This window comes from Ranitomeya variabilis, chromosome 4, assembly GCF_051348905.1.
Source record: "Ranitomeya variabilis isolate aRanVar5 chromosome 4, aRanVar5.hap1, whole genome shotgun sequence".
Taxonomy (NCBI): domain Eukaryota; kingdom Metazoa; phylum Chordata; class Amphibia; order Anura; family Dendrobatidae; genus Ranitomeya; species Ranitomeya variabilis.
Genome location: NC_135235.1, coordinates 385,067,141 through 385,090,160, shown reverse-complemented (window position 1 = coordinate 385,090,160; position 23,020 = coordinate 385,067,141). Strand labels below are relative to the sequence as shown.

Below are 23,020 nucleotides of genomic sequence, written 5' to 3'. Positions count from 1 at the left end.
GTCTGGAGAATGGGCTGCCTATGACAGGGTTTTCATGTGGTGGTCTCTTAATTTTTGCCAGAGCTGTATTTGTTATTGCTGCTTTCGTAAAATTCCGATCTATTAGTCCCATTAGTAATTTGTGTAACGAGAAAAAAAATTGAAACGCTGTTTTTTGGCCACTGTAACATTGCAATAAAATGCAATAAGAGGCAATCAAAACATCCTATAAACTCCACAATGATGTCAGTAAATACGTCAGCTCAGGGTGCAATAAATAAGCCCTCACACAACCCAATATTCCAAAAATTCAAAGCGTTACAGGTCTCTGTGTGTTTGATATCCGAGTAACCGTAATTACCTGTAGAATCATATTGGCAGGTCAGTCAGGGCCGGCGTTAAGCACAGGCAGACCAGGCAGCTGCCTGGGGCCCCCGCTCCTCCAAGGGCCCCCTGCTGGTTCCATGACCACAATGGAGCTTGCTTACAATTAAAATAGGACAAGGCAGTGCTTTGCTTTGCAGAAGAGGCAGACATAAGTGCATCTGTCTCTTATCTGTTCTGCAATTGTGAGTTGTTTCCTGGCGGCGCTGGCTGCACTGCCTTGTCTGGGTTATCTATGTCGGCTCAGCGGCTGCAATCCCAGAGGCTGAAGCAGTCAGGCGTGTTATACTGACCTGACCTGCGCTCTGCATGTTCTCCTGTTCTTCCTCTGTGGCCGTCCATCCTCACTCTGCAGCAGGCTCCAGGTTATAATTTATACTGGGTCCTGGGCTGGCAGCTGCTGTTCAGCGGCAGCCGGCAGGACCTTCCTATGTGACACGGTCACCTGACCAGTGACCACCGACGTTGTCCTAACGCTGCACAGCAGTCAGCAGCCCCTGTTAGGGACACAATGCAGGAGCTGTGCTGCCACCCAGAAGACAAGTGTTCCCATATAGAAGACACTTCACTGCTTAGGTGCTTACTGGTGAGTTTTTTTCAACTGCACACTGCACTACCACACCAGTCACACAGTCTGCGCAGTCAGCAACCAAAACTCCAATGTAATTAACGTAAAAAAGAAATGAAAAAAAAAGTGATAAAAAAATGAATGATACCTCCTACTGTCTGTCACTCGTTAGCATCCTGCACAGGCCGCTCTGCAGTGTGCGCTGGCACCAGGAGTGATGATGTTACTGATCGCTAGCCACGGGACCACTTTGTTCTGTGAGGCTATATGTGCACACTTTGCGGATTCCACTGCGGATTTTTCCGCGTGGATTCTGAAGAATCGGCAGGTAAAACCCTTGCGTTTTACCTGCAGATTCACCGTGGATTATCTGCGGATTTTATGCAGATTTTGTTCGGATTCCACCTGCGTTTTTACACCTTTGTATTCCTATTATGGAATACGTGTAAAACGCTGCAGAATCCGCACAAAGAATTGACATGCTGCGGAAAATAAACCGCAGCGTTTCCGTGTGGAATTTTCCACAGCATGGGCACAGCGGATTTGGTTTTCCCTGGGTTTACATAGTACTGTACACCACATGGAAAACTGCTGCGAATCCGCAGGGCCAAGTCCGCTGCAGATCCGCAGCCAAATCCACAACGTGTGCATATATCCTTATAGGGGTCGCTCACACTAGTGTATATTCTCTCATGCAAGATAATTGCGATGATTATCCTAATGACACCACATTGAGCCCCATCTCTTCTGCTCCCGGCCCCAGTGGGACACAGGTTCAGTTACTCTATCGCTGTGCGGGCCCGCACGGCAATAAAGCGCCAGCCAATTGGAGGCTGACAGCTGACGTCAGCACGCACGCCACCGGCGTATTACAACATTGTCATTGGCCGGCGAGTGCGAGCTTGAAACGCTTGGAGGGGTCATCGCCACAGGAGCGCAGCCAGGTAAGGAGAAAGTTTTTTTTTTTTAATTATATTTATTGAAAGCAGCAAGATGCAATATGTTTCGCCGGCAGGATGGAGACACATAGACCATATGTCTCCATTCTGCCCAGGGTCCTGGCACTAGCGATCAGTGACATCATCACTCTTGGTGACAGTGCACACCACAGAGCAGCCTGTGCAGGATCCTGATCAGTGACCGCAGGTATCATTCATTTAGTTATTTCTAGTGAATTAACGCTGCCATGCAATATTATATTTAGCTCAGACATCACTGTTCAAGGGGGTTCTCAAGGTTAGAAGATGTCACTCATCCACGGGATAATTTTCAGATCCCTGCGGTCTGACTGCCAAGACCCCCCATTATTCCCAAGAATCAGGGCTTCAGAGCCCCAGCTGAATGGTGGAGCAGAGATTGATCAGGTGCAAAACAACTCTATCCATTCTTAGGGCTCATACTCATTTGCGAGAAATAAGTGATAAATAAACCTAGAATGCAAATTTCAATGGTGTAATAATATTGTTTAATTTACATATTTTCCACATATCCATTTTCTTGTACTGAATTTAAAACATATTACAAAGCTGTGTTCTTTGTAGGATACAACTAGAGTGAGGATACCCGAGAAAATGTGTTTTTAGTGACTTAACTAGTTGTAGTCAACAAAGAACAAACCCAACCTTGTGATATGTTTTACTCCTTGGACAGAAATTTTGTCTTTGTTATTTAGTGGCTTCTTGGGGGTTAAATATGTTGCTACTAGTTAAAAATTCACTTTAATGCACTGAATTGACTGTAGTGCGGTTGTTAGTGCAATGTTTCAGAATTTGGAGCCCCACTTTGAATTTTGCCTAGGGCCCCACTTTGTCTAAAACCGGCCCTGAGGTCAGTTTTAACATATCGTGAACATAGTAAATAAAAAATCCTAAAAACTGTTGTGAAATTGCATTTTTTTTTGCTATTTCAAAGTACTTAAATTTTTTTTCCCGACTACCAGTGTATCACATAGTAAAATGAAGGGTATCATTCAAAAGTATACCTCTGCAAAAAACAAGCCCTCATACGTTTATATGGACGGAAAAATAAAAAAAGTTATGGCTCTTGGTAGAAGGGGCGAAGGACTTACCTCAGCTAGAGCAGATTCATAGATGAGTTACCAAGGTTATTAACCCTTGACATGTCAGATCTTTTGAACAGCTGACATGTGCCCGGAATATCTGCGGGTGGAATCACGATACACCCGTGGATATTAACCCCTTAAATGCTGCTGTCAAAAGCTGACAGCGGCATTTAGCAAGCACTTCCGGATGGAAATACGCACACCGGTGACCCCCGTCACGTGATTGCGGGTCACCGATGTGTTGGCATGACAACCCAGCACATGTCAGCTGCTTTGAACAGCTTACATGTGCCCGGATCCACCTGTGGCTATTAACCTGTTAAATGCCACTGTCAAACTCTGACAGCTGCATTTAACATGCGCTTCCAGCAATCGCCCTGGAAATCCGCCCATCGGTGACCCCTATCACCTGATTGCGGGTCACCGATGGGTTAGTCTGACAATTAGAGGTCTCCTGCAGATCAGAAACATCAGATAGGCACGCAAAAAAATAAGCCCTCACCTAACCCGAGATAAAAAAAAATGGAGATGCTACAGGTATCGGAAAATGGCGCATTTTTTTTCTTTTTAAGCAAAGTTTGGAATTTTTTTTCACCACTTATATAAGAAAGGACCCAGACATGTTTGGTATCTATGAACTCGTAATGATCTGGAGAATTATATTGACAGATCAGTTTTAACATTTAGTGAACCTAGCAAAAAAGCCAAACAAAAAACAAGTGTGGGATTGCACTTTTTTTTGCAATTTCACTGCACTTGGAATTTTTTTTCCCATTTTCTAGTACATGACATGGTAAAAGCAATGGTGTCACTCAAAAGTACAACTTGTCCCGCAAAAACAAGCCCTCACATATTGATGGGAAAATCAAAACGTTATGGCTCTGGGAAGAAGGGGAGCGAAAAACGAAAACGCAAAACCGAAAAAAGCTAAGGGGTTAAGGGAATGGGTGGACTGCAGAGCTAAGACAGGTTATCAGACTTGGAGTTATTCAATTTGGTAAAATGAAGGCTTATTTTACATGAATGCACAGAAAACAATGAGTGTATGGAGGAGTCTAAAATAAGGTTGTAATAGTCCAACAGCTACTGATGATTATGACCACCATCTATTTATATAATTGCCTTGAAATGTTTTCATTTCCTATTCTGTCCAGATGTCACCATATCACAGAATTCCAAGCGGAGGAAGTTCACCGACCGCCGTATTGGGACACCCAAGTGATGGTTGTCTCTATATGGAAACTGCTGCTTGTACCAACCTATTGCGCGGTACTACCAGCGAAACACCGTCGCACCACACACACACTCACACACACTTACCCTCACACACTTAGGGCAGTCTCACACGTCCAGATAATTCCAGTACCGGAAAAAATCGGTACCGGAGTTATCCGTGTCCGTGTGCCCGTGAGCTCACGTAGGCCATACGTGCGGCACACATGTGCCGCCCGTGTGCCGAGTGGGTACCACACGGAGCGTGCAGGAGACAGCGCTAAAGTTTAGCGCTGTCCCCTGCATCGTGCTGAAGCCGCGATTCATATCTTCTGTGCAGCAGCGTTTGCTGCATAGAAGATATGAATAATAGTGTTTAAAAGAAAGATCTATCTGTCTGCCGCCCTCCCACCCCCTGTGCGCCCCCCCACCCCCTGTGCGCCCCCCCGCTGTTCTGAAAATACTCACCCTCTTCCCTCGTTGGCTGTCGCTGCTTCCTATGCTGACCGCACCTTCTACTGTATGCGGTCACGTGGGGCCGCCGATTGCAGTCATGAATATGCGGCTCCACCCCTATGAGAGGTGGAGCCGCATATTCATGACTGTAATCGTCGGCCCCACGTGAATGGTAGATAGATATTTCTTTTAAACACTATTATTCATATCTTCTATGCAGCAAACGCTGCTGCACAGAAGATATGAATCGCGGCTTCAGCACCATGTGGGGGGGACAGCGCTTACTGTAGCGCTGTCTCCTGCACGCCACACGGAGAACGTCCGTGTGAGGTACATGTTTTACACGGACCCATTGACTTTAATGGGTCCGTGTAATACATGCGCTCCCACGAACACTGACATGTCTCCGTGTTTGGCACACGGAGACACGGTCTGCAAAAAATCAATGACATCATGAGATGCATTGATTTTAATGTGTCTACGTGTGTCAGTGGCTACGTGTGTCAGGAAACTGTCACCTCACGTACCGGAGCCACTGAGGTGTGAAACCGGCCTTACACATACTCATACACTCACTCACACACTCACCCTCGCTCACACACTCATTCACACTCACACACTCACACACTCATGCAGCCTCTTGCCCGATACCACCAGCCGAACACCGTTGCGAACACGCCGCCAGGATCGGCCGAATGATTCACTGACCGCCGCCATCTTTGTACAGGAGGTGCGCATGCACAGTTTTCATGTGACCGCTGCTATCTGCACAAAGATGGCAGCAGTCTGATTTACTGCGCCTGTGCGAATTACGCGCAGATGCAGTGAATCATTCGGCTGATCCCGACGGAGCATACCACATCTCCTGGGCAGGGGAGGAAGCAAAAGACAATATTGACATTACAGCAGGGGATCACAGAGGATTCATTTTGTGAGGTAAATAATTTCACTGACTGTTTTTAAAAAATATTTTACCTCACAAAAAGTATCCTCTGCTTTCTCCTGCTGTAATGTCAGTATTGTCTTTTGCTTCCTCTCCTGCCCAGGAGCTGTGGTATGTTCGGTACACGGTCAGACACAGACAATTTTTAAAATGAACTTTTGTTCATGGGAAAACCCCTTTAAAAAGCAAATATCAAAGCCATCATGGCTCCTCATAAAAAGTACGCCAATAACAATGAAAGGAAAGCAGCAAAGGCACAGCGTTGAAGACAACAAATGGCAAATGAGACTCTTGAAGAGCAACAGCATCGCTGGGACAAAAACAATGCATATAAGCGTAGGCGTCAAGCACATGAGTCCCCTGATGCAAAAGTCATTAGATTATCACAGGATGCCATTAGGAAACAACAGCGCCACCTGCCTGCCCCCATTGTGACATTACTGCCCTCCTGATGCGATCTAGTGTTACATAACCAGGGAGCCAAACTTACTTTGAAGTGGAATTGATCATTTACATCGTTCAAAAAATTGTGGAGACCTTCAAGACAAGGGGAACATGAACTGCTGGATCCCAGAGAGACAGACTCTTCCATAATTATAGTAATCTATGAACATCAGTCATATTTTCTCACACTAAATACACATATGTTTCAGCCATCTACTTATATTCTTCTGTCGAATGTAAAGGTCCATTTGGATGAGATGATAATCTGGAATGATTCATCAGAATGCTTGTTCACCGAATATTGGCTTGTGGACATATGCTGGCAAGCATTGTAGGCCATGGTTGGTGGGTGTAAATGCAACTTTAGTGAACTATGAAGGTAGGACATCTTGACAAACATCCCCTTGGCACATCAAAATTGGTGTCAACTACATAGATTAGGCTTTGATCCAATCTGCACAGTAGTTTCTGTTAGTATTGCAGTGTGGGACCCATCAAATATAGAGATACCACCAGTGGCAAACAATTACTGACTTTTATTGGTGTTCTTGAGTTCTCTTATATTGTCCATCTTCTTGACAGGATAAAGCACTGTTGTTCCCATCAAATTTGAGCTTTAATTATGAATGCTTAACCATGAACGCGTACAAGTACTAAACATCAACCAGTTTAGAAGTCAGTGATCAGAAACTCCTTTTTTTAAGAAGGGTTTTTATCTAAATTGTAATATTTTTACTTTAGAATAATTTCATAATCATAACATAAAAACAATGTAAATGATTACCTGCTACAACATATAGTTGGAATTGGTCTTTGATTTTGTAACAATAATGTGTTTTTATTAAAGGGAATCTGTCAGCAGTTTCTAGCTATTTAATTTGTGAGCAGCAGAATGTAGAGGCAGAGATCCTGATTCCAATGATGTGACACTTATTGGGTTGTGTGTTTCAATGCAATCAGTGTTTTATCAGTAGGGGATTATTACTGCCTGACTAGGTCTCACCTGCAGGCTAGTCAGGTTAATCTGTGTAACCCCACCGCACCACTGATTCGCATCTTGTTGAATGTATTATACACAGCTCAGCATTCTGCCTATTGCTACATCTGCAACAGAGAAAACAGGGATTCTACCAAACCTACACCAGTCAGTCCAGTAAGGGACACATTGCTGGAATAAATTCCATTTAACATGTAGCTAGGGTCATTATATAATCTGCACAGGGGTGTATAGTCCTTATTACCAGTATATAAAATGCCTCATTTTATGAAGAATACTGTTTTTTAGGTCAACACATCCTTTTAACAGAAAAGCAGGTGTGTCCAGCGAGTGGTGAAGGTAAAAAATAACTTTTAATGAAAATAAATTAAAAACATATCCGTATATATGGTATCCAGCACTCAGTACACACTGGCTATAGAACCTAATGATGATCTACAAGTTTTGACCTTTTACTTTAAATTAATTTCCATCGTGTGGTTTTTCAGGTAGAAGTGTCTTAGATTATTCCTAAAAGCTTGTAATAATTATAGTCTAATAACTATGAGTTGTGCTTATGACTTTCAGGATGAGAAATTTCTTTTAATGTAAAGCTTATCACTAATGCACAATTAATAGGAACTCTAATATGTTCTAGGGTCAAACAGAGGTCTGTAAACCTACATCTACAGTACCTGAAACCATTGGATTTGGTGTTTTTTTTTGTCCCCGTTCACTTAGAATTTGCATTTTTTGTTCTGTTGTTTTTCCCTTACAAGATATATAAACCTCCTTTTTTCATGCCATTTTTCTACATTGACTTCACTGGCTGCAAGGTAAATGGCAAAAAAATACAGAGGTGTTATTATCTCCCAAAAAGTAGCAAAGTGTTGGTGACTGTGAAAAAAAGGCATACGAATTTGTTTTAGTTGTGATCTTGTGAGTCTAGATTTATTTGGCTCCTCCAGGCCGTGCCCCCAGCAAGGAGACTGAGACCCCATAAAGCAGGATGTTACTGTAATTTGTACCAAAGCCCAAGGCAGGCCAGATATAATTACATGACAGGAAAGAGCGGAGCAGTGTGACAGGACTACGCAGGGGAAAAGAAATTGTGAGAAAAGACAAGAAGAAGACAACAAAGTAAGGAACAGAAGAAGCAGGCGGTGGGGGGAGAATGGAAAGAGAGAGAGCCAAGTTAGAGAGGTCCGTGAAGAGAGACAGACAGGGAGCGCTGCCTTTAATCACACAAAGTTTACACAGTGTGTAGAAAGCGAGACCGCTGCCATTTCTCCTATTTTAATCAGGCTTTCTCCAAGCCAAAACACAATTGTCTCCTCCTTCAGTCAAGTCCTCAAGACTCCAGCGAGTTTGGGTTTTCCTGACATTGTTACTTTACCTTAGGCTTTTGCTTTTCTACGCTGACTTTGTATCTCTGTGCACGTCCTGGATTTTGACTGCATTTTGCTATGTACATCTGTCTCTCTTTTTCGCACCCTCTTTTGGCTCAGTGTAACGGAAGCGGTCTCATTTTAGACCGCACCGAGCCAAACATCTTGAGAACTGGAGAGAGTGAAAAGCGTGGAGACGAGAGGGTCTTATAAAGCAATGTGTACTGATCTGCACCTGTGTTTATGTGTACACACCACTAAGGACATGTATGCTGCAGGGTTTATGTGCCTCTAGCTCCACCCATCCCTTTATATAACCGACTCGCACATTTCCTGGTATTTTCCAATAAAACCTCTTTTACGTATATCTGTCTAATTCTCCAAATAGCTTTTCCATCTATAATCCCTGGTAGTGTTTAAAAAGATTTAACTATATCCAGCCTATCTGGATTAAAACAGTGGGTTTCTTTTCCATTTATTTTTTAGTGTATTACCGCCCAAGCTACGAATCTGTTAAGTTGATCCACTGCTTTTTTGTACAAAGACTGTAAATAGGCTCCAATAGTATCTACAGGACAGAATATTATTTTTGTACCATATGTCACTTCTCCCTATAAGAAAATCATTACCCGTAATGAGTTGGACCCATTTCCTATATCCCATCATAGGCCCTTTAGAATTTCCATTATATGACATAAAAGCTCACTTGTACAAGACATATCTCAATTTATGGCCTCTAGTAACCTTTTTCTTAGATTTACTCTGAATGCTTCATATTTATATGTTTGTTGTGATCAGAGGAGAACATTTGGCTTATTTTTAATTATATGTAAGATTAAACCCACAGGAAAAAACCTAAGGGAATATAAAGTTAGTTCTTCACTTATTGGGGCTTTCCATGCTTTAACTAAATTTTTTCAGTCATTTACTGGATGTTACTGCAGATTGCCGAATCCTGAAGATGTGCAACTTGCACAGTGTCAGGGTTGCACTCTGTCACCAGCTTGGCTCGGTTGTCACGTGATTGCCAGTATGTGATTTACATAGTTACGATCATGTGCTGACTAGCTTCTTGTCTGCTTCTTTAAAAACAACACTGCATAGTAGGAAACAGGAAAAATTGCTTGTTGACACATGATCACAACTATGCAAATTGTATATTTGCAGTCACATGATGACCACTCAAGCAGGCAACAGAGTGGAATCCTGACAGTGTGCATGTTGCATACTGTCAGGATTCAGCAATCAGCAGTCACATACATAAAGTGACAGCAGACATTTAGCAGAAGCCCAGAAAACCCTTTTAACGTTAACTAAGTGCTCTTTGGTTTATCAGTCAGCACTGGGACATTCTGAAAATGTGTTCACAGAGGAAGTTGACGGTGAAGCGTTCTCACAGCAACAGGAGTAGCAGTAGTATGAGGCCTGGATCACACATGCAAGAAATACGGACAAGTCTCGCATGTCAATACCCGGCATTGCCGCCGTCACTCAGGAGAGGAGTGTGCGGCCGCATAGCAATACATGCAGCCGCATGCCCCGCTCCTGAGTGACGGCGGCAATGCCGGGTATTAACATGCGAGATTCGGCCTTATTTCTCGCATGTGTGATCCCAGCCTAAAAGGTAATTTACCACTCCTTTATCTCTTGAAAACTAAATATATGAGATGATCAGATGTTTTGAGTCAATAAGATTACTGAGAATGTAATCATATATACAAGTCCAGATTTATAGAGAATAGGGCCAAAGCAACCGGCAAAGTAGCCCACCATGCAGCTTATGGTTTTAAGGCAGATTTTCTGTTACTTCAAAATTGTAATGCTGTAAAATTCCTAAATGATACCACCAACAGCATCCAAATAACACTACAGTATAATGCCCCCAAAATGAGAGACCTTATGCATGTCTTGTTTTCTACCCCTTTAATTCAGCCATGGAAATATACCAAACACAGTGTGCTTAATGGGAATCTGTCAGCAGGTTTTTGCTACCTCATCGGAGAGCAGCGTAATGCAGACAAAGAGAAGCTGAATCCAACGATGTATCACTTAGATTACTGGGTGCAGCAGTTCTGACACAATCAGAGCTTTTAGATTTAAAGGAAGCAGAGCTGAGAAAGCTGCCCCCACCCACACCAGGCTCTCCAAGTCCATAGACAGTGAGCTGCTTATCACAGGAGGGGGCACATGCTGCTGTGTCCCAGCAATGATAAGCTCCTAAAGCTGAAACACTCATAGCAAGTAAACAAAACCATGGAGCTTAATAAGAGAGGCATCACAGAAATCTGCATTTTAAATCCTACAGATTATATAGCAAAAACCTGTTGAAAGATTCCCTTTAAATATTAATATGACAGTATTATATTATATATATATTTTATAAAATTACAGATTCCTACACTGGAGTTTATCTGGCAAGAAATATTGTCTAGTTAGATTTAGAGAGTAATGGCCATTTTGATTCTTTTTTTTTCTTTCTATAAATCGATATTATATTTGAAAAAAATCTTTGTAATAAATCTTATCAGAGAAATCTGATTTTTATTTCCTTTTGGACTGAACATCTATTTTGAATTCATGGGTACAGTCTGTATTCTGTGACACTTGCTGTTTATAAAAATCTATGGAGAGGGGAGGAGCTAGAGATATTCGGCTGCAAGTTCGCTTGAAATCACAGCGTCACTTTTATTTGGCTGTATTTCTCTTCAGGTTTCATTGTCCAAATTTCTACAAGCATGCTAATGCAGGAGTAAATTCTGAGAAGTTCTGAAGTCTATATATAAAGCTTATACTATTGCTTAATTAAGGTTGCTTGTGACCCTTTGATCTTTAAAGTTGCTAAACAGTAAATGTGAGATCACATGATTGCCTAATAAAAATTTGACACCGTTTTAACTTGACAGGTAGGAATAAAAGGTGGAGCTATTTCTATTTCACTTGCCATGACCATTTTTTTTCATGATTTGGAGGGTGTTGTTACCAAAATATTCCCTATACATTTTGTGAAATCATTCTGTAACATATGAGGCACCGTAACACCAATTTGATGTGAATCTGCAGCTTATACACAGCGGCCATTATGTAATCCTATAAAATGTTATTATGAGTCACATTGCGGATTAGCGCACATGAAAAAGTCTTTGGATGGATATTAATATTACATGACATTGCGCAAATTGTTGTAAAACCTTAAAGTCTACACTGAGGTTGAGCCCACCTTCATGAGCTCATCCTTCATAATTACTTGTGTGATTTTTCAGAAGATCCAGTTTCAAGATGGATACGTCACTAAAAGGGCTGAGAACACTCCTGTGTCATTGAGAATTGAAATTTGGCTGAATACTAATAACTAATGTTATTTGATATGAGATATGGAATGTTTTTACCAACATTACGAATTTGGACACCGCTACAGCACTCCTGCCACCCACTCGTTACAACATAAGCTACAGCGCAGCACAAAAAGAAGGGAAGATGGTCAAAATCTGAGACATTTTGGCCATAGTTTCCTGTCGAGAATAAGTGGTTTTATGACAGTAAATGCTGATATATAGATTTGGAGGAGGACCAGAAATAAAAAATATAGCTTACATTGAAGATTGAAAAGCAAACCATAAGATGAGGCCTTGTCCTGGCGCCACTTCATCCCTCACGTCATGACAGCAAGGTCCAAAGTTTGAAAGCCTCTGTTTCAGGCGCATGTAATGTAGGCTGGTTCCTACCTCTCTTTTCAGGATAGGGTTCCTGACCAACCCTTTTCCATAGCTTCACCGGAGCGATAGGCGGTACAACTATGCAATATATGACCTTGATTTTTACTTATTGCACATGACATGGGAAATATCTATGGGTTCATATGTGTGGGATACTGATATAAATACTGATATTAGTTAAGTTCCGAGAACCAAGACAACTAATTTACAAAGTAATATATAATGTAAAAAAAATCTCGAAGTGTGGACCCAATGTTTTCATGGCCAGTATAAATGGCTAGTGTAGCTACACTTGTGTTCTAGGCTAAAAAATAAATCCTGTGAGTGTGCAGGCATGATTGCTTATGTCCATGAAGGGTTTTCTCATCAAAGTGACAGCACTGACAATGCTGCCAGATTGAGCTGTCATGGTTTTATGAGAAAAAACAGTTGTTATAAACAAATCTACACTTTTAAACAAACTCGTTAAAGGGGTTGTCCAGTACTGGCTTCTTAGTAGCTTTGCAGTACAGGACAAATGCCGAAAAAACACCTTGAGACCTCTCTGAAAACATACTAAAAGGCTACAGTCGATCAACACCTGCTGATTGGCTGCAGCAGTCACATAAAAATGTCACATGACTGGCGGGAGACACAACGCCCACACCACAGGAATGGTGCTGATCTTGAAGATAAGTATTATATTTTTTATTTTATATTCTGTGTTATGGACAACCTCTTTAAAGTTGAAGACTATGACCTTTGTGTGAACACGATAACCTAAAGTCATAGAGCCACCCGGTTAAGCCACAGGTATGCACCCTACCCCACTATAAAGCTCTGCACACCCCTGAAATGGATGGGCACTGTCCATCATAGCCTGTGTGGGAGAGTGTGTGATTGCACACCGTAGAATGGAGGTTTGAAGAATAGTGGTTGTCCTATAGTCAACTTGATTTCAACCAAGAACCTCTTTAACATGTAATGCCAAACCTTTCTAATATTTAAAAAAATTATAACTATTTTTTTTATAAATTTTCAATAGTATAATTATTTATTTTTTAATTATGTTTTATTTGTATTTGATCTATTAATTTTTATCAAGCTGTATTTATTAACAATGAAAAAAATCACCACTCTTCAGCTTGAAAGTAGTGTTGAATGCAGCAAGTAAGTAGAGCAAGTCTTTCCATATTGAGATACTATTTCATTTGCTCTATACAACTATCAACGGAGTTTGAACATGAAGTCAGATTAGATGAAAACTCTTTCCATACCAGATTTCATTCACCCCTAGGTGGAAAATAACTGAGAACAAACTGGTAAGAGAAGATGGTACTCACATACGGCCCAGCCAGAGAACGTAGTTGGTGTTCCAGATATTTTGTGAGGTCGTAGCTTTTTTGAATTGAAGTTCGAGCAAGAGGATCTGTTACGTTTAGAGCATCAATTGAAACAGCATGCAAGAGGGACAAAAGTATAGCACATAGGACTCTTTGGGAGCCCTCTTGAGATGCAGATGGTTACAACAAAGAATTAGTTAAAGGAGTGGCAGGTGCAGGTAGTAGAAAAAAGGAAGTGATAAGTGTGAAACACGCAGGAATGACAGTAAAGGAACAAAAAACAAAAAAACATAAAAAAGAAAATTAATATCACTATACAAATGGCTAGTAAATGTCTAGTATGAAATGTAACATATACTAGAATACATATTAATATATATGGAAATTATATGATATGTCATAAGAACAAAACATATAAGCAATTCTAAATTAATAATTGTGCTTATTATTGTGAAAATTAGCATTTCTTAGACCTCGACATCTTTAACAGTGACTGTTAAACTCAACAAATATCAAAATTGTTTTAGGTACAATTTTCTCCAGCATGAATTTTAATTTCCGTTTCTTAGCGAGACACATGATGAATTTTTATAACATGTATCTCCCATTATTTCCTTTACAATTTTTATTTCCAGGGCCGGAAAGTCACATTGGAATAGAAATGTATATGACTGCCAAGTATGGGCCTATTATTTAGTAATTATCAATTCAGTTCCATTAATACAGAATTGATGCTGAAATGTTATGTAGGTTACTCATTTATTAACCCTTAACTATTGCAATATTTTGCATGCAGCGTTTGAATATTAAAAATAGATTGTTAGAATGAAAAAAATGGCTTGCTTTTAAATGCAATTTAAAGACCCTAAAATTTGTGGACATTCTTTTCATATTCTGTTCTATCCTCTTCTGAAAGAATAGACTGATGGCTGTTTTTGACTAATCTTCTTTAGAAAAGAAAATGTCATACTGCATTTTTATCCATGAATATCAGCGCACACTGTTGTTTCTTGTACTCATGAGTCCAACATGGAGTATTTAATTGTACATTTAAATGTCAGTTATATAGACGTAAGTTATGTTTGTGAACCAAATGGTATTTTTGCCTAATAATAGTCTAATCAGATGCAATCTTGAATTCTAGCTCAACCATGCACATCTAGTCTATGTAGCAAGGGTGCTTGGCTAAAAGTGAAAAAAATCAGTGTAAAAACAACTACAGTTCAATGAAGTCACTGAGAAGGAATTTTGAAAATAATTTAAAATAAATAAATCCTGTTGTTGACCTGTTTTCTCATTACGTATTCTTTCTTTTGACACCTCTATCTTACTATTTTGGTTCCTCATTCTCTGTTTTTACTTTTAATAGGAAGCACATGTGAGCTTTGTAGAAATGAGAGGAAACAGGCTAAAGTAGGGACAAGTGAAAAAGCAACAACATATAGAAAACCTTCAACAAATGACAACAGTGACAACCAAGGAGAAAAAAAATCCAAAAGGTCTATAGAACAGGATAAAAGTCAGCCAGAGTAAAAAGCAAGTATGCAGATGACACTGAATTATGCACAGCCAAAAATATAAAATAGTCTCAAAATATTTATTCTTCAATTATAGAAAAATTAAGGAGTCTTTGCATGAATGACAAGTCAATTTTAGATGACTTCAAAGAAAATCTCATATGAGTTGAGCAAAAGGTCAAAACAAATACACAGCCAAATGCATCACTGAACTATTAGTTTTAAAGGTACCGCGTTAAAGCCTGTTTCAATTTTAAGGGTTTCTGACAAACATTGGACTAGTATGTTTCTATTAACTTTTTATTGTTCTCACAGTTCTCCTCTGGAACATCTCCAGAATTTTTCACACATTGAAAGACATAAGAAAACATTTAACCTAAGGTTCAAAGAAGCAAACCAAGGATAGAAAAATGAAATGTAAGGGTCCTTGTATTAAAAAGTAAAAATCACTTAAAAAGAGACACAAAGGAAACCAAGGATGGAAATAAAATAGGTTAGGCGAATGCTGAAAAATGGGAAATTACAGACATATGTGACAATGGTGACAACATATAATTATAGAATAATGTCCAAATTAATGATAAATGCATAGAATTATCTCAAAAGAATAAAGGAGAAGAAACTTCGAAAAGGTAAAATGACTTCACAGCAAGTGACAGAAGAGGCATATCAGAAAAGGCAGATACAAACTTAGAGAAGTCGGATATCCCAGGTATAAAAGAAAGCAAAAAAATCTAACAGAAGGCTAAACAAGGATAAGAAGAAGAGTGCCAAAGAATAAAGGGTGACCAAAAGATACAGGGAGATAGTCAGATGGGAAGTACTACAGTGGAAAATAATTTAAGGTACACTACGAGTAGACTGAAAGACGCATACAATCAGGATAAGACGGGGGGGTGGTGAGCCCAGCAAGTCAGACGAGCTGCGTGCTAGAGTGTTGTCTGTCAATGCTCTGGGTGGGGAACTAAGAGATGTCACAATCTGTCTTTGATATTGACACTTTTCTACAAGTGTCTGTCTCTAGGGCTCCTCTCATGTTTCACCCTCAAATGACACAGTTGAAGTTGTTACTCATTTCTTAGACAGACCTTTTCTTTTAGTCCTTTTCAGACACTTAGACACTTTTGAATCCTCAAGTATTTGTTTTTTGTGTTTATCATGTCTTGGTTTGCTTAATATTCAACCATGTGTATTATCACTACATATGATCTATACATGCCCAGTAATAGTTCACTGAAGGCGAGTGTAAAATGATTATTATGGAAGTCACCACATTTTAGTTTTGGTAACATAGTGCTTAGAAATGGGAATAATGCAAGAATAAAGAGCAGTACAATAGATGGTAAGCACAAGTGGGTTGGGATCTCTGTATAATTTCATTGCAGTACATGTTGTCAATATTGTATCCTGACCCCCCTAACTGTAAAACACTGTAGAATAAAAAATGATAGCTGATTAACAAGAATGAGCACAAACCTTATATAAGTTAGGAAAACCAAAGGACTTACTCCAAATGCAATGAATAAAATAATCAACAGGTTCGAACAGCAAATGTAAGACATGGTCGGAGAACATTGATGAAGGGGGAAGAGATGGGTGTGAAAGACAGGTCTACAAGAGAGGAAGAGGCAATGAGTGAGCAAGTTGGAGGTGTAGATTGAGGCGGCCCAGCCAGATGCACAGCAAGGAAGAAAGATGTATAGAAAAGTTTCAGGAAGTTGGGTACCTGTGATAAGCAGCATGTCGAGGCCCAGGAAAGTTATTGGCTGTTGGTTGCCGGTAGCCCAGCTCTCTGTTTTCTAGCCAGGACAGAGTGCCATTTCTTGCTCCTACCTTCCTTTAAAGCCAGACTGGGTGATCTGTGGGAGGGGGGAGGGAGAGGAGGAGAGAGCGAATGGAAGAGAAAGGAGGGGGAGCAGGAATTTTTGGGAGGGAGAGAGAATTGGAGCCTCTCCCCTGACGTCATATAAGTAACCACAGAGAAAAAGAGAGTGAGAGGAAGTGAAAGGCAGAAAGGGAGGGAGAGACATAGAAAAAGTTATCAGTTTATAGGAGGCTAAGAGGTGAAAGGAAGGGAGAAGGTGACACGGGCTTATTGCCACCTAGGAACATGCTTTCTTACATTGTCTACAATTCACAAAAACTTGTTGAAACCTGATGATAGATAGGTCTTTTAAAACCTCAATGCCATGATAGGAAGACATGAAAATATGGATTTCTCCTTCCAGTGGCTAGTCGTGGGTTGCCAGTGCTCAGGGCAAGGCAAGTATTTTGCGTCTCCTAACGCATGAACCATTAGCACTCCTTGAGTCCCTTTCACAAGTCCATTATTTGAACCACTTACTGCCCAAGCACAGAAAATGCTGATGCAACTAAAGTAAGGCTAAGTTCACATTTCCATGCAATCCGTTTCTCTGTTCTGTTTAAACGAACGCAAAATTTCTGTACAAATGTATCCCATTGATCATTATGAGGTTCATCTGGGTTCTTTTTTGTGCATTGCAGGACATTTTTTTCTGTTGTAAGAATGGAACGCACACAAGCACTGTTAGGCTGGGGTCACACATGGCGTAAGACAATACGCCACGTATTATACGTCCGTACTACGGCCGTAATATGGAGAAATGTTCCCAAAATATTGATCCGTAGTCAGGGTGTGTCAGCGTATTTTGCGCATGGCATCCTCCGTATGTAATCCGTATGGCATCCGTACTGCGAGATTTTCGCGCAGGCTTGCAAAACCGACATCTAATGGATTTATGTGCTCAAATGTTAGGGAAAGCATATATACAGTATATATATATATATATGTCATTGAGACACATATATATATATTCTGTATTTATATTTCATTCAGCGCGATATCTGTGAACAGCCGGTAATTCAATTGCCGGCTTTGCATTTCTCCTTCACAAACCCGACATGATATGAGACATGATTACATACAGTAAACCATCTCATATCCCCTTTTTTTGGGCATATTCCACACTACTAATGTTAGTAGTGTGTATGTGCAAAATTTCAGCGCTGTAGCTGCTGAAATAAAGGGTTAAATGGCGGAAAAAATTGGCGTGGGCTCCCGCGCAATTTTCTCCGCCAGAGTGGTAAAGCCAGTGACTGAGGGCAGATATTAATAGCCAGGAGAGGGTCCATGGTTATTGGCCCCCCCGTGGCTACAAACATCTGCCCCCAGCCACCCCAGAAAAGGCACATCTGGAAGATGCGCCTATTCTGGCACTTGGCCACTCTCTTCCCACTCCCTGTAGCGGTGGGATATGGGGTAATGAAGGGTTAATGCCACCTTGCTATTGTAAGGTGACATTAAGCCAGATTAATAATGGAGAGGCGTCAATTATGACACCTATCCATTATTAATCCAATTGTAGGAAAGGGTTAAAAAACACACACACACACATGATTAAAAAGTATTTTAATGAAATAAACACAGTGGTTGTTGTAATAATTTATTGTTCTCGCAATCCATTTGCAAACCCTCGCTTGGCAAAATAATAAACGCACAATATACATACCTTCTGATGTCAGATCATGTCCCACGAAGTAATCCATATGAAGGGGTTTACTAATATTACAGGCAGAGCTGCGATAATCCACTCGCTCGTGCCTGTAATCCCCGGGTGCTGAAAGGAAAGCAGTGATCTATACTTACATTCAGTCGCGGTGAGGCGCCCTCTGGTGGATGTTCTCATGAACTGCAGCCTGGGAACTTTTTCCCACGCTCCAGGTCATATGAGGACATCCACCAGGGGGCGCATCACCGCGACTGAAGGAAATGTAGGTCAATGACCTACATTTCATTCATTCGCTGGGGATTACAGGCACGGAGCACCGCTGCATTAGCAGGGCTCCTGCCTGTAATATTAGTTAACCCCTTCAGATGGATTACATCGTTGGACGTGATCTGACATCAGAAGGTATGTATTTTGTGCGTTTATTATTTTGCCAAGCGAGGGTTTGCAAATGGATTGCGAGAACAATAAATTATTACAACAACCGCTGTGTTTATTTCATTAAAATCCTTTTTAATCATGTGTGTGTGTGTTTTTTAACCCTTTCCTACAATTGGATTAATAATGGATAGGTGTCATAATTGACGCCTCTCCATTATTAATCTGGCTTAATGTCACCTTACAATAGCAAGGTGGCATTAACCCTTCATTACCCCATATCCCACCGCTACAGGGAGTGGGAAGAGAGTGGCCAAGTGCCAGAATAGGCGCATCTTCCAGATGTGCCTTTTCTGGGGTGGCTGGGGGCAGATGTTTTTAGCCACGGGGGGGCCAATAACCATGGACCCTCTCCTGGCTATTAATATCTGCCCTCAGTCACTGGCTTTACCACTCTGGCGGAGAAAATTGCGCGGGAGCCCACGCCAATTTTTTCCGCCATTTAACCCTTTATTTTAGCAGCTACAGCGCTGAAATTTTGCACATACACACTACTAACATTAGTAGTGTGGAATATGCAAAAAAAAGGGGGATATGAGATGGTTTACTGTATGTAAACCATGTCTCATATCCTGTCGGGTTTGTGCAGGAGAAGGAAAAAGCCGGCAATTGAATTTCCGACTTTTCACTAACACCGCTGCGTATTTCTCGCAAGTCACACTGCTGGTCCGTGTGGAATCCGTATTTTTCTCGCCCCCATAGACTTTCATTGGCGTATTATTTGCGCAGTACGCTGACAAACGCAGCATGCTGCGATTTTGTACGGCCGTAGAAAGCCGTATAATACTGAAACGTAATATACGGCTGATAGGAGCAGCCCCATTGAGAAGCATTGTGCCGTATGTAATGCGAGTTTTACGGACGTAGTTTATGCGCTCTTACGTACGTAAAACACGCATGTGTGACCCCAGCCTTATACTAAGTGCTTTAACGTCTTGATCGTTGCCTATGCTGAGCGCAGCAGCCCATAGCTAAGGCTGGTTTCAGACTTGCGTTGCTTTGCGCTGCTGATAGCAGCGTACTTCCTGCTTGCTTCCTCCGCGAAGCTCCGTCCAGGCTCCGCTTACTGTCACCTGCGTCCTCCGTTTCCCTGCATACCTATCTTTAACATTGGGTACACAGGGACATGCCTTGTATGCGGATGTGTCTGCATGCAGCGATTTGAGGTGTGCAGCGACCGCACGGAAATGCAAAACACTGATGAAACTCAGATGGATTTTCTTGTACAAGAAAACCAATGACATGTGAATGAGACATGAGGTTTCAGAATAGAACGGATCTCTATTAAAATACTGGCATATATTAACAGCTGCACTTTAGAACTGGACCTATGTTGCATTGTCAGGATAAACATCAGTACATTTATCATTGTCTACTGTGAAACCTGCACATAACTTCTCATGCAGCTGTTATGGATCCCAGAAAATGTTTATTTTGACAGACAATTTACAATTTTTATTTCAGTGATAAGCAATGGAAATTTGTGCAAAAAAGCATGTCACATAAAGCAATTAGATGAGTTTCAGCTAATTTCTAATGTTTGTACTAGTTTTCATAAATTGTGTCAATGGCTCTCAGGAGAAATAAAGTGTGATGGTGCCTAGTGCAACTCATCGAATGTTCGATGCTGCGTTGTGACCCGTTAATTCTATTTATGTGCCTGAAACAGACCTTCAACTTCACACTTGTTATCCGAGTATCTTCAGCGTGCTCGAATAATATGTTCAAGACCCCGCGGCTGCATGATTCGGGACTGTTAGACAGCAGCAACACATGCAGGGATTGCCTGTTTGTTAGGCTATAAGCGGCATATGTTGCGGCTTCCTAACAGCCCCGAATCCTGCACCCACGGGGACTTGAACACAGTATTCGAGCATGTCGAACATACTCGTATAACACCCAAGCAATGCATGCTCAGAAAGGGTACTTTCACACTAGTGTTTTTTGCAATACGTCGCAATGCGTCGTTTTGGCGAAAAAACGCATCCTGCAAAGTTGTCTGCAGGATGCGTTTTTTCCCCATTGACTAACATTAGCGACGCATTGCGACGCATTGACACACGTCGCAACCGTCATGCGACGAATGCATCGTGCTTTGGCGGACCGTCGGCACAAAAAGACGCTACATGTAACTTTTTTGTGCGACGTGTCCACTTTTTCCGACCGCGCATGCGCGCCCGGAACTCCGCCCCCTCCTCCCCGCACCTCACAATGGGGCAGCGGATGTGCAGCGCAAACAACGCTAGCGTCGGTACGTCGTTCCGACGCACTGCAACGGGCCGAGTATGACGCTAGTGTGAAAGTAGCCAAAGCAAGCTATCCGAGCACGTTTGCTCATCAGGAACTCCTTCCAATACAAATATAAACCTGTTGCAGTGCGTGCAGCAGTATTTTCTACAGGTCCTTCTCAAAAAATTAGCATATAGTGTTAAATTTCATTATTTACCATAATGTAATGATTACAATTAAACTTTCATATATTATAGATTCATTATCCACCAACTGAAATTTGTCAGGTCTTTTATTGTTTTAATACTGATGATTTTGGCCTACAACTCCTGATAACCCAAAAAACCTGTCTCAATAAATTAGCATATTTCACCCGTCCAATCAAATAAAAGTGTTTTTTAATAACAAACAAAAAAACCATCAAATAATAATGTTCAGTTATGCACTCAATACTTGGTCGGGAATCCTTTGGCAGAAATGACTGCTTCAATGCGGCGTGGCATGGAGGCAATCAGCCTGTGACACTGCTGAGATGTTATGGAGGCCCAGGATGCTTCAATAGCGGCCTTAAGCTCATCCAGAGTGTTGGGTCTTGCGTCTCTCAACTTTCTCTTCACAATATCCCACAGATTCTCTATGGGGTTCAGGTCAGGAGAGTTGGCAGGCCAATTGAGCACAGTAATACCATGGTCAGTAAACCATTTACCAGTGGTTTTGGCACTGTGAGCAGGTGCCAGGAAGCATGAAGTGCTCCAAAATCTCCTGATAGCTAGCTGCATTGACCCTGCCCTTGATGAAACACAGTGGACCAACACCAGCAGCTGACATGGCACCCCACACCATCACTGACTGGGTTCTTGACACTGGACTTCAGGCATTTTGGCATTTCCTTCTCCCCAGTCTTCCTCCAGACTCTGGCACCTTGATTTCCGAATGACATGCAAAATTTGCTTTCATCAGAAAAAAGTACTTGGGACCACTTAGCAACAGTCCAGTGCTGCTTCTCTGTAGCCCAGGTCAGGCGCTTCTGCCGCTGTTTATGGTTCAAAAGTGGCTTTACCTGGGGAATGCGGCACCTGTAGCCCATTTCCTGCACACGCCTGTGCACGGTGGCTCTGGATGTTTCCACACCAGACTCAGTCCACTGCTTCCTCAGGTTCCCCAAGGTCTGGAATCGGTCCTTCTCCACAATCTTCCTCAGGGTCCGGTCACCTCTTCTCGTTGTACAGCGTTTTCTGCCACATTGTTTCCTTCCAACAGACTTACCATTGAGGTGCCTTGATACAGCACTCTGGGAACAGCCTATTTGTTGAGAAATTTCTTTCTGGGTCTTACCCTCTTGCTTGAGGGTGTCAATGATGGCCTTCTTGACATCTGTCAGGTCGCTAGTCTTACCCATGATGGGGGTTTTGAGTAATGAACCAGGCAGGGAGTTTTTAAAAGCCTCAGGTATCTTTTGCATGTGTTTAGAGTTAATTAGTTGATTCAGAAGATTAGGGTAATAGGTCGTTTAGAGAACCTTTTCTTGATATGCTAATTTATTGAGACAGGTTTTTTGGGTTATCAGGAGTTGTAGGCCAAAATCATCAGTATTAAAACAATAAAAGACCTGACAAATTTCAGTTGGTGGATAATGAATCTATAATATATGAAAGTTTAATTGTAATCATTACATTATGGTAAATAATGAAATTTAACACTATATGCTAATTTTTTGAGAAGGACCTGTATATAAACTAATATACTGAGAGGTAAAAGAACATGATAATCTCATGCAAGATGAATAGTATCAAAACAAAGCATAAGTAAGTAAAATGAAAGGTTAATAAGGGCAATACCAAAACCAAGGAGTAATGAAAAAA

General features: G+C 41.3%; 1 protein-coding gene across 1 annotated transcript in view; it reads right to left on the bottom strand.

The window, feature by feature from the left end:
* CLCF1 (cardiotrophin like cytokine factor 1) overlaps positions 1-16,803 on the bottom strand; it is a 120,131-nt gene extending 103,328 nt beyond the window's left edge. The window contains exons 1-2 of the mRNA XM_077250838.1: positions 16,691-16,803; positions 13,448-13,611 (exon numbers count right to left, since the gene is read on the bottom strand). Coding sequence (XP_077106953.1) covers positions 13,448-13,611; positions 16,691-16,706 — 180 coding nt within the window. The 5' untranslated portion in view covers positions 16,707-16,803. The remainder of the gene's footprint in view (positions 1-13,447; positions 13,612-16,690) is intronic.
* Positions 16,804-23,020: the final 6,217 nt, after the last annotated feature.